This window comes from Gadus morhua, chromosome 2, assembly GCF_902167405.1.
Source record: "Gadus morhua chromosome 2, gadMor3.0, whole genome shotgun sequence".
Lineage (NCBI taxonomy): Eukaryota > Metazoa > Chordata > Actinopteri > Gadiformes > Gadidae > Gadus > Gadus morhua.
In genome coordinates this window covers 8,733,209-8,743,334 of record NC_044049.1, presented here as the reverse complement: position 1 = coordinate 8,743,334, position 10,126 = coordinate 8,733,209, and the positions used below count along the sequence as shown (strand labels likewise).

At 43.7% G+C, this 10,126-nt stretch overlaps 1 protein-coding gene across 1 annotated transcript; it reads right to left on the bottom strand.

Annotated features, from left to right (window-relative positions):
- Positions 1-319: 319 nt before the first annotated feature.
- Positions 320-9,927, bottom strand: shisa9b (shisa family member 9b). The gene is made up of 4 exons (XM_030350411.1): positions 9,092-9,927; positions 8,028-8,140; positions 1,954-2,085; positions 320-1,275 (listed from the first exon to the last, which is right to left on the bottom strand). The coding sequence occupies exons 1-4, from the start codon at positions 9,610-9,612 to the stop codon at positions 836-838; spliced, it is 1,206 nt and encodes a 401-aa protein (XP_030206271.1). The 5' UTR covers positions 9,613-9,927; the 3' UTR covers positions 320-835.
- Positions 9,928-10,126: the final 199 nt, after the last annotated feature.

Sequence of the window (10,126 nt, the reverse complement as noted above, 5' to 3'; positions counted from 1 at the left end):
AATTTGATTGGGTTTCCAATGAGAAAAGAGGTGGGATTGAATGCCACTTTCTCTCCATCTGTACACTATACGTTCATCATCTTTGATCCTCATCTACCTCCCTTTTCTATTCATGTCCATTTGAGCATGGAGTAAAGAACGGTGGTCAATGGATTGCTGACATTTAAAGTGTGTAGCAGTCATTATATCCATGTGTGTTTTTTGTGTTATGTTGCTCGGACCCAACACAGAAAGGGATCATATATATTGGTTATTAATATGTTGTATTATATGTGTAGTTCTACTGCTAAGTTTCAAAAGAGATATGTCCAGCCATCTGTTCTCAATCTGGAAGTTTTATTAATTTTGAATAACAATACAAATATGGTTATTTATTATAAACAACACAATATAGTGTAAATATGAGAATCTCTTGATAAACCAGTAACATTACACTTTACTTGTGCTCTATAATATGTCTACCTATTTACTTGAGATAAAACAAAGTCATCCTTGGCTTGAGCATTCACCCCACTCGAATAAAAGTTTATTTTATTTAAGGAAGTTTGGTTGAGTGATTATTGGTTGGGTTACACAAACAGAATTGCGGCGTTAAGTAGACCATTGAGGAGTGTGGTTCTATGCACCAGTTTCTAAATCTTCGCATCCAGCAAAGCAAACGTCTGTGTCAATCGGCGGCCATTCTCTTCGGCTCCATAGCGACAATGTCTCCAAGTCAAAAATGTTCAAAGCCTTCCCAAAAGGCCATCCGACGTTCTTCCCTCGCCGTGTTTTACCGCCAAAAAACAGCCCCACTACCCTCTGCGTTGCCAAGCGGACAAAGAACCAAATCCTTTTAGACGGTCACTTCGGTCTTGCTGTTGGTGACAAAGTAGGGCTGCGGGGGCATGTTGTAGCGCATGTTGAGCAGCTCCTTCTCCGCGCTGTGCGAGTGTTTCTTTTGGGCGTGGGCGTACCGGTGTCCGGAGTGCCTCCCATCCCAGCCCTTCAGCACGTCTGGGTGGGCAGTGGACGGACTGCTGACGTTGCTGCTGGTGGTGGTGGTGGTGGTACCGTAGTGGGCTCCGAGGGAGGAGCAGGAGCTGTGGGTCTTGGAGCTCCGGCCCTTGTGTCCGGTCGGGGCGGACGTGCTGGTGGTGGAGGAGCGTTTGAGGGGGCTGTAGGGGTTACTGGGTTCTGGTTCCTCCATGTCCACCGGCTCCATGGGGAGGTTGCCCTTGGTGGCCCTCTCCAACAGGTGCCGATTGGTGTAATGGCTCTCGTTGCTCTTCTCCGCTTGAAAGGGTGAAGGATGAAGCATAATCGTTAATTGTCTTTTAAACCTGCAGTATGAATGTTTTTTCCCATTAGCAACCTCTGGTGGCTTGAGTTGTAGCTACAGTTTTAGCTCTTTAATTTTTTCTGAAAAGTGGGCCAGAATAAAACGATTACAGACAAATTCTCTGAATGGAGTGACTCATGGATGGGCGTGTTTCATTCTTGAGAAACGTAGTAGGCCTCACAGTATATATCTAGATACGATATTCAGATACGCGATGAAGTCAAAGCTGCAGTAGAAAAGTTGCATAGTGCCGTTTTTAGTCAATTTGAAAAAAGATATACATACAAAAACAGGTTTATAGTTGATTTTGTTCATTAGAAGCATGCTTTCCAAATATATGAATATACCTGTGTTAAGATTTCAAATTTCAATGCAGATTTTTTAATGATTGCCCTCATTATGTTAGTTATATGGACCACAGAATACAAGTGCTGCATTTCAAGTTGGTAAAGGTATGTGCAGCACAAATACATTTTGAAATCAGTCCCATGAATGAGCCAAATAAACAAATACAATGCGTACAATGCAGTTAAGGCCCACTGATTGTATCCCACAGAGCGTTCCCATCATCAGCCAAAGTAGTGGATGTAACGGTCCGATTGCATGATGTAACTGCAGCATGTCTTTCTTACCCACAGCCTTCAGGGTGGCGTACGAGCTCATGTCGGAGCCAGGCCGCTCCTCCTCATAGGGGCCGGCCCTCTGCCCCAGCGCTGGGTAGGGATGGGCCAGCAGCGCCGACCCTGGCTCCACGTTGTTAAACTCTGGAGGATGTGTTGGTTTTCAAGACAAACCTTCTGTTAGTAATTGGACTTTTACACCCAAGCATTGTTAACTATGTGATACCCTGATTGGTCAATAACATTCAATGGGGGGGGGGGGTTCATTCTTTTTCGACAGCTGTTAAAAACTGCCCTTTAACAGTTCTGAATCAAAGCACTACAAATCTGTCATTAAAAACAACAGTGCCATACAACTCTTGAACAGATGTTTCCTTGACAACGCAGAATCAATGTGCGCCGTGAAACAATACATAAATGTCAGCTGTCAATAAAGAACAATAGCGTTTACTATGAATAAAAGTAACCAATATCTGTATTATTATTGTGGAATAAGCAGAATAAAGCAGTCCGGGGAATCCAGTTTATGGAAAATAATGATTTATAATAATGAAATAATTTAGGATGGAAAAATAATGTTTCCTCATCTACTCTCACAAGCAGAGTATGAAACTAACGGGATACCCTTTCATGGTTTATTCCTTATGTAACACAAACTCAATTAAAGCAACTGACTTGTTAAGTATTCATGTAAAACTGAAATTTTGTGTTTTCAGGTCAGGATTCATTTATTTGGCATAATTAAGCACTCTGCATGATAAATTAGCATGGCCTTGTGTCAACTAGTGATGCTCACGCAATACTTTCTATCATCAAATGTTTGGTCCATTTCACAAAATCAACATCGCCCACAAGGCCACCGATAATTAATTGATATCATCAAATTCCTGGGATATACTCCCCTCTAAACGGATGAAAAGCACACAGAAATTGCGATAAAAGCATAATAATAAGGGATTCAAGTGTGTAGGGTCACTTTATGAGTGGTGAGTCTTCCAGGAAGACCCAAACTGGCTGGTCTGAAACACTGTACTTATCTTACAGTACACATCTGCTTAATTGAGGGGTGCACAGCAAATAGACTGCCACCCTGCCTGCGTATTGGCACGTCACCACACACAGATGTTCCCAGCCCTCTACCCACTGATTGGTTGAACTACAGGAGGCATGGGGGTTAAGGCACTAACAGTCTTTGTTTTTTTAACATTTAACTTTACGCTGTTATTAATGGAATTACGTCACCATGAGCAAACCTATTTTAAACAGCATTTGTTTGTAGCTTTTATATACTTGGTTATTTATAGTTGATCTCTTAGTTGTTCGTCCTGGCATGGGGGGACTTGAAGGCCTTTAAACATTGTGATGTTCTTATTTTATCCCGGTAGATCTTGTTTTAGTCTGTCACAGATTGGGAAGGCCTACTTCACTTGTGTCTTGCATTGAAAGACTAGTAGATGCAGAATTCAGCGCATAATGTACCCTGTTGAGAGTGCAGCATTGGTATGAATACATAGTAATCATATATTTTTAATCCTGGTGAAGAACGATTTCTACAACCAAATAGGCCTCAGATGTTTTTAGTCTGGAAAATATTAATTAAAATAATAATAATATTAACGCATAATAATAGATAATTAAGAACTCACTAATGGCAAAAAGTGCTGGAAAGGAGGGTTCGGCCGATCGTCGAACCTCAGATTGAAGAGGAACAATGCGGTTTTCGCCCCGGACGTGGAACTACGGACCAGCTCTTCACTCTCGCAAGGATCCTGGAGGGGGCCTGGGAGTATGCCCATCCGGTCTACATGTGTTTTGTGGATCTGGAGAAGGCGTATGACCGGGACCCCCGGGAGAAACTGTGGGAGGTGCTGCGGGAGTATGGGGTAAGGGGGTCTATCCTCAGGGCCATCCAATCTCTGTACTCCCAAAGCGAGAGCTGTGTTCGCGTTCTCGGCAGCCAGTCAGTTTCGTTCTCAGTGGGTGCTGGTCTCCGCCAGGGCTGCGCCTTGTCACCAATCCTGTTTGTGATATACATGGACAGGATATCGAGGCGTAGTCGTGGTGGGGAGGGGTTGCAGTTCGGTGGTCTGAGGATCTCGTCACTGCTTTTTGCAGATGATGTGGTCCTCATTGGATCATCGGCCTGTGACCTTCAGCACTCACTGGATCGGCTGGCGGCCGAGTGTCAAGCGGCTGGGATGAGGATCAGCACCGCTAAATCTGAGGCCATGACTCTTAGCAGGAAACCGGTGGATTGCTTACTCCGGGTAGGAAATGAGTCCTTAGCCAAAGTGAAGGAGTTCAAGTACCTCGGGGTCTTGTTCGCGAGAGAGGGTACTATGGAGCGTGAGATTGGCCGGAGAATCTGAGCAGCGGGGGCGGTATTGCGTTCGCTTTACCGCACCGTTGTTACGAAAAGAGAGCTGAGCCGCAAGGCAAAGCTCTCGATCTACCGGTCGATCTTCGTTCCTATCCTCACCTATGGTCACGAGGGCTGGGTGATGACCGAAAGGACGAGATCGCGGGTACAAGCGGCCGAGATGAGTTTTCTCAGAAGGGTGGCTGGCGTCTCCCTTAGGGATAGGGTGAGTAGCTCAGCCATCCGTGAGGAACTCGGATTAGAGCCGCTGCTCCTTTACTTAGAAAGGAGTCAGCTGAGGTGGTTCGGGCATCTGGTAAGGATGCCCACTGGGCGCCTCCCTTGGGAGGTGTTTCAGGCACGTCCAGTGGGGAGGAGACCTCGGGGAGGACCCAGGACTAGGTGGAGAGATTATATACTGGCCTGGGAACGCCTCGGGATCCCCCCCCGTCAGAGCTGGTCAATGTGGCCCGGGAAAGGGAAGTCTGGGGCCCCCTGCTTGAGCTGCTCCCCCCGCGACCCGACCCCGGATGACGATGAGATGAGATGAGATGAGATAATGGCAAAAATCCTGAATCACTGTGAGACGGATGAGTGAGTCCAACTTTTAGTTTTGCGGACTCTATTATCCCTTGGCCAGCAAGTCCATGATCAAAACAGTTGCTTAATAAAGAAATTAGGTTAATTAGGACACTATTTCCCTCTGGTCTTTGAGAAATGGAAGCGCTGTGCTAATTCACTTATAAGAAAGACCAACACAGTATTGATGATGGTTCATTAAAGAATTGCAAAGGAGGACGTTCAACAGATGCTTCCTCAGCCTGGAGCCCGAGGTTTATACAGTAACTTTACTTCTCTGCTTACCTGCTTACTATTCAGTTACTTTCCAGTTGCTTCAATGAAAAGCGAAAGTGATATTTTTCTAGATATTGGCCCAGAACAGGCATATAGGGATTAGGTATCTTTCTCAAGGACGCCCACATGTATACTATGGATATTGGGATTTAAACTCTGAACCTTTTGGCTGGGAGTCAAATACCCCCCATCCCCCCGCCTCCCTGTATACTTGATATACATATGAGGTTATTTGAGATTTGTAATACTAACTATGCAAAGAGTTTCTATAGTTTAACTTTGTGCATCTCAGGACAAAACACGTATGGAACTCAGTAACAATTTGTGGGTGATTACCCTTGGAATGATTGAATTTCTTACTAGATTCCTCCTCCCCTTACTCCTAGCACTCTGTCTGCTATGGCTAATCAAGCTCAGAGCGGTCAATACACAAGGATCAATACACCGTCTTGATCTCGCCTATGTTTAGCCATATATCTTGTTTTACTTGTTATATCACATCACGGAAAGCAATAATCTCAAATTCTGGTTCTGATCCAAGGAGCCTTTGTCCACTTAACCTTACCAAAGTTTATACTCATAGTTCTATAAATAGGAGGCTATACTGTACCATACTATACTATACTATACTATACTATACTATACTATACTATACTATACTTTACTCTACTATACTATACTATGCTTTGCTATACTATACTACTATATTGGTGAAGCAATAGCCTTACAAGGGTCTTGAAAGAAGACAGAGAAGAAAGAAAGAAAGAAAGAAAGAAAGAAAGAAAGAAAGAAAGAAAGAAAGAAAGAAAGAAAGAAAGAAAGAAAGAAAGAAAGAAAGAAGAAACTATTATGACGACAGCAGTCAGCTTGGTAGCAGACATCAAAATAAAGATAACTCACACCAATTAAAATGTATAATGAATCACATATTATTTAACGTTTGCAGGGTCTCACTTCAGCCATTGTCAAAGTCACATTTTTTCACCACCTGCCAACAGAAAGTAGGTCATTTGTAAGGTTAAAGACTCCCCCACCGTCTGTATCGAGAAATAAGTACGTTAACACACCAGACACAGATACCTCTCTGGATCTCATAAAAGATTTAAGAGAGTATTTTGGGATCTGCGTGCCCCAAAATAAATGGAGAAGGGCGTGCTTATTTACTGCCAGCCTACTTTCAAGTGAATTGTTTAATCTCCCTTTGTCTTTCCTGCTTTCTTTGTCTTGTTGTTTTTGGTCCCATACTTCTCTGTCACTGTGTAAAAGAGCCTTAATTAGTCTGTACGTCATGACAGATTGATGGTTTCTAAAGCTAAGTATACTTAGTTTAAATACTTTATTTTATTTGTCCTACTTGATCAGGATTTAAGGACAGAGAGAAGCAACAAATTGATCAATATTCAGAAGAAAACAAGGAAAAATGTTGTTCAATTCAAATGAGATCAAATGGATATCTCCAATTGTAGTCATTTGGTCAACAACTAATTAGGCCTTATAAGCCTTTTCAAAATCGATGTGTGACATTTGTGAGAATTTCCACACAGATGTTTGATGGATAGTTAAACTCATCTGATCTCAAATTAAAATTATTGTTTAAATATCCTATTTGTAAAATAAGTAGTGTTTGAAAACAGTGGGAAGTTTGATGCTGGGCAGCTACAAATATTGCGCTTTATGCATAGAAACACTCCAAGTCAATGCCAGTCAATGCACAGATGGTGGGTGGGACTGCTTGCCTTTCACAATCCCAATCATGGGCATGTACAAGCCGTGTCAGCCATGTCGAAACCATTCAATTGGTCTCCATACAGTGAATCCCATGGTCACACATTCACGTCAGCCCTGAGTGAGCACGTACAGTTGGCAACGTGTCCTATACGGCTACAGCAGGCTCATAGAGCAGCAGCAGCAGGGCAGCAGAATCTGTCTATCTGTGTCACTGTCGTGTTTCAGTGGAAGTGGAGGCATGGAGGCTATATTTGACACGACCAACACTGGCAGGAGAAACTAGAACATGCTCAGCTCGCAATCCGGTGGTGGTGGTTCATGATTGAAACCTAACTCTTGTGTCTTCACAAGTCAAGGCCAAAATGAGGTAATCTGTTGCTGATCTGTAGTAAAACATGAATGTATAGTTCCTGCATAGTAAAAACGATACAATTCCACACGATGAAGTCACAATGAGTGTGTACCCTGGAAAAAGCATGTTTTTTACATGTGATTAACATCTACACAGCAAACAGCGTTGCTGCTGGAGAATAGCAGCCTTCTAAGATCAGCAACATAATGAGTCGTTGGATATGGTAACGGTGACTCTTTCTGGGTTATTACCTGAACTGCTACTACTTATGCCTAACAAGCTGTTATGCTTGTCATCACGTGAGTGGAGTCGGTAATGAACTGGTAATTATTCTGAAAGAGGGCACAGCAGTAAAGAGAGCGCTTTTATGTTTAATTGCGTTCCTGTCTTATTAGCAAGCACTCTTCAGTTTAATTGAACGTCGTGTGATAACAGCACTTCAAACTTTCGAAAAAACAAAAACATGATTATTGTTGTGAAAATTGACCACAGTGTTCGGGTAATTATTCTTGTGTGAAAGTGTGATTATTGCTGCGCGTTAGAAGGAGTTGAGGATGTATTGAAAACAAGGTTTTTTTTGCAGTAAACTATTTGTTTCCGTTTCCAAGTGTATTGTCCCCATGTCATAGATCTTCATCTGTTCCACTCACAATTCTGACCTTAAAGTGGAAAATATGAAAATACATCAATTTCTCACCATTTACACATTGCGATATATATCAGGATTCGAGGAACGTAATACAAGCTTCTTCCACTCTTTCATTACATTGTGTGTTATGAACCGGTACTTACGGAGGTGGTTCACCGTGGTTCTTGTTGCTAAGTTCTCATAGTGCTGGCCGTAAAGGCCCATAACATCACTGGGGTCGGCTGGGGCCGGGTGGCGGATGACCTGGGCCAGGACCCTACGGGACACACAGCACACTCTGTGACCCCTGATCCAAACATAAACTTTATAATTCATCGATTATGGATTATTTGGGTTGTAATAAGAGGTTGAGTTTGACTTAACCAAGAAACACACTGTCGTGTACGCTTTATCTTGCCGTTTACATGGTGAATACACAAATTGCCGAAAGATTAATATGAGTATCTGGATTCTTTGCTATCGCCATACTTGAATTGTCAGGTTGACAATCGAAAAGGAATGGTAACATCCTACAGAAGGCGCTCTGTAGTAATCACCAATATTCAATTAGCATTAATTATGTTCGGCTGTATTTGGCCATGTTCATTTGAAAAAAAGAAAGAAAAAAAAGCCGGACAATGACCGACCTGTATATCATGATACCCTTTCGTATCGTGAGACAACTGCCGATTCTCATCCTTAAACATATCTGAGCTGAACCGTCAAATTCAAAGTCAATATCTCTTTTTCCTGTTTGCATGGGCAAACCCTTGAGTCAAACCAGTCCCGAACACATGTATATTACCACTTAGGTTTACTTGAAAAAGCAAATGCTAGCTGGCCATTTATCACATTCTGCCATATTTATCTTTATCTTTTTTATATTTATATTTATCTGAACAATCATGCATTGACGCTATGACCTGTCTGCTATACAAACAATTACTGCTGGAGAGACATAAAGGCAGGCGTGTTTGTGTGTGTGTGTGTGTGTGTGTGTGTTTGTGTGTGTGTGTGTGTGTGTGTGTGTGTGTGTGTGTGTGTGTGTGTGTGTGTGTGTGTGTGTGTGTGTGTGTGTGTGTGTGTGTGTGTGTGTGTGTGTGTGTGTGTGTGTTCGTGCGTGCGTGCGTATGTGCGTGCGTGCGTGCGTGTGCATGCGTGTGCGTGTGTCTATGTGTGTGACGAGGGGGGGGGGGGGGATTCACTACCGCTCCATAGGCCTCCCTACCTTTGCATATGATCTCTCGGTGGTCGACGGGTCTTCTCTATAGCAAGCCTTGTGAAAATCCCAGCGAGCGCCAATATAGCAACGAGCCCACATATGATGTACACAATCAAATTAGTTTTATCCTTTGAACTATCCTGTGTCACCGCCGGGTCAGCTTTCTTTGGCGGGGGTCTGCCAGTCATCATCCATGGAGGGGTGTCATAGTTTTTGCAAGTACTTTGGTCCAGTCTTGAGCTCTTGAACGCACAGCAGAACCTAAAGCCACAGGTCCCGCAGCAGTACAGGTAGCTCCCCGTCATGCACACAAACGGCGGGTCCCACTGGCCCATGACATCGTAATAACCGAGACACTTATCTTCCGTGTGTGGGCTCTCGGTCATCTCGTTTTCATCCTCCTTCGAGTCGTTAAACTCCGACTCCATGATCAGTCCGTCGAGGGTCTGTCCGCCGGGCTCGCCTTCGGCGTCGCACACGAAAACTTTCACCAGAAAGTAACCAAATAGCAATTCCGTTCCCCTCATGGTGTATCCTCGCCTATCTCTTCTCTTGGATCTGAATTAGAGCAGATGAAAAACGTTGAGGACGAAGATGAAGCAATCTAGAGAGTTGAAACACGGCCATCAGTGAGAAATAGCGTAAAGGTTCCCCGAACTTCTGCGCGCGCTCCTAATAAAAGACGCGAAATAGATAATTGGCGAAATACTTTTAATGAAACCATCACTGACTTCCTTGCTGATTGGGGGTTTGGCTGCTTCACTCTAGGCAATGAGGATGTTACAGAGCTGCTCAGGGAGAGTGGTAGACAGTGGAGACCCCAGTTATTGAGGGAGAGCCAATACAAGGATGCAGGAGAGAGAGAGAGAGCGCAAGAGAGGGGGGGGGAGAGAGAGCGAGAGAGAGAGAGAGAGAGAGAGAGAGAGAGAGAGAGAGAGAGAGAGAGAGAGAGAGAGAGAGAGAGAGAGAGAGAGAGAGAGAGAGAGAGAGAGAGAGAGAGAGAGAGAGAGAGAGAGAGAGAGAGAGAGAGAGAGAGAGAGA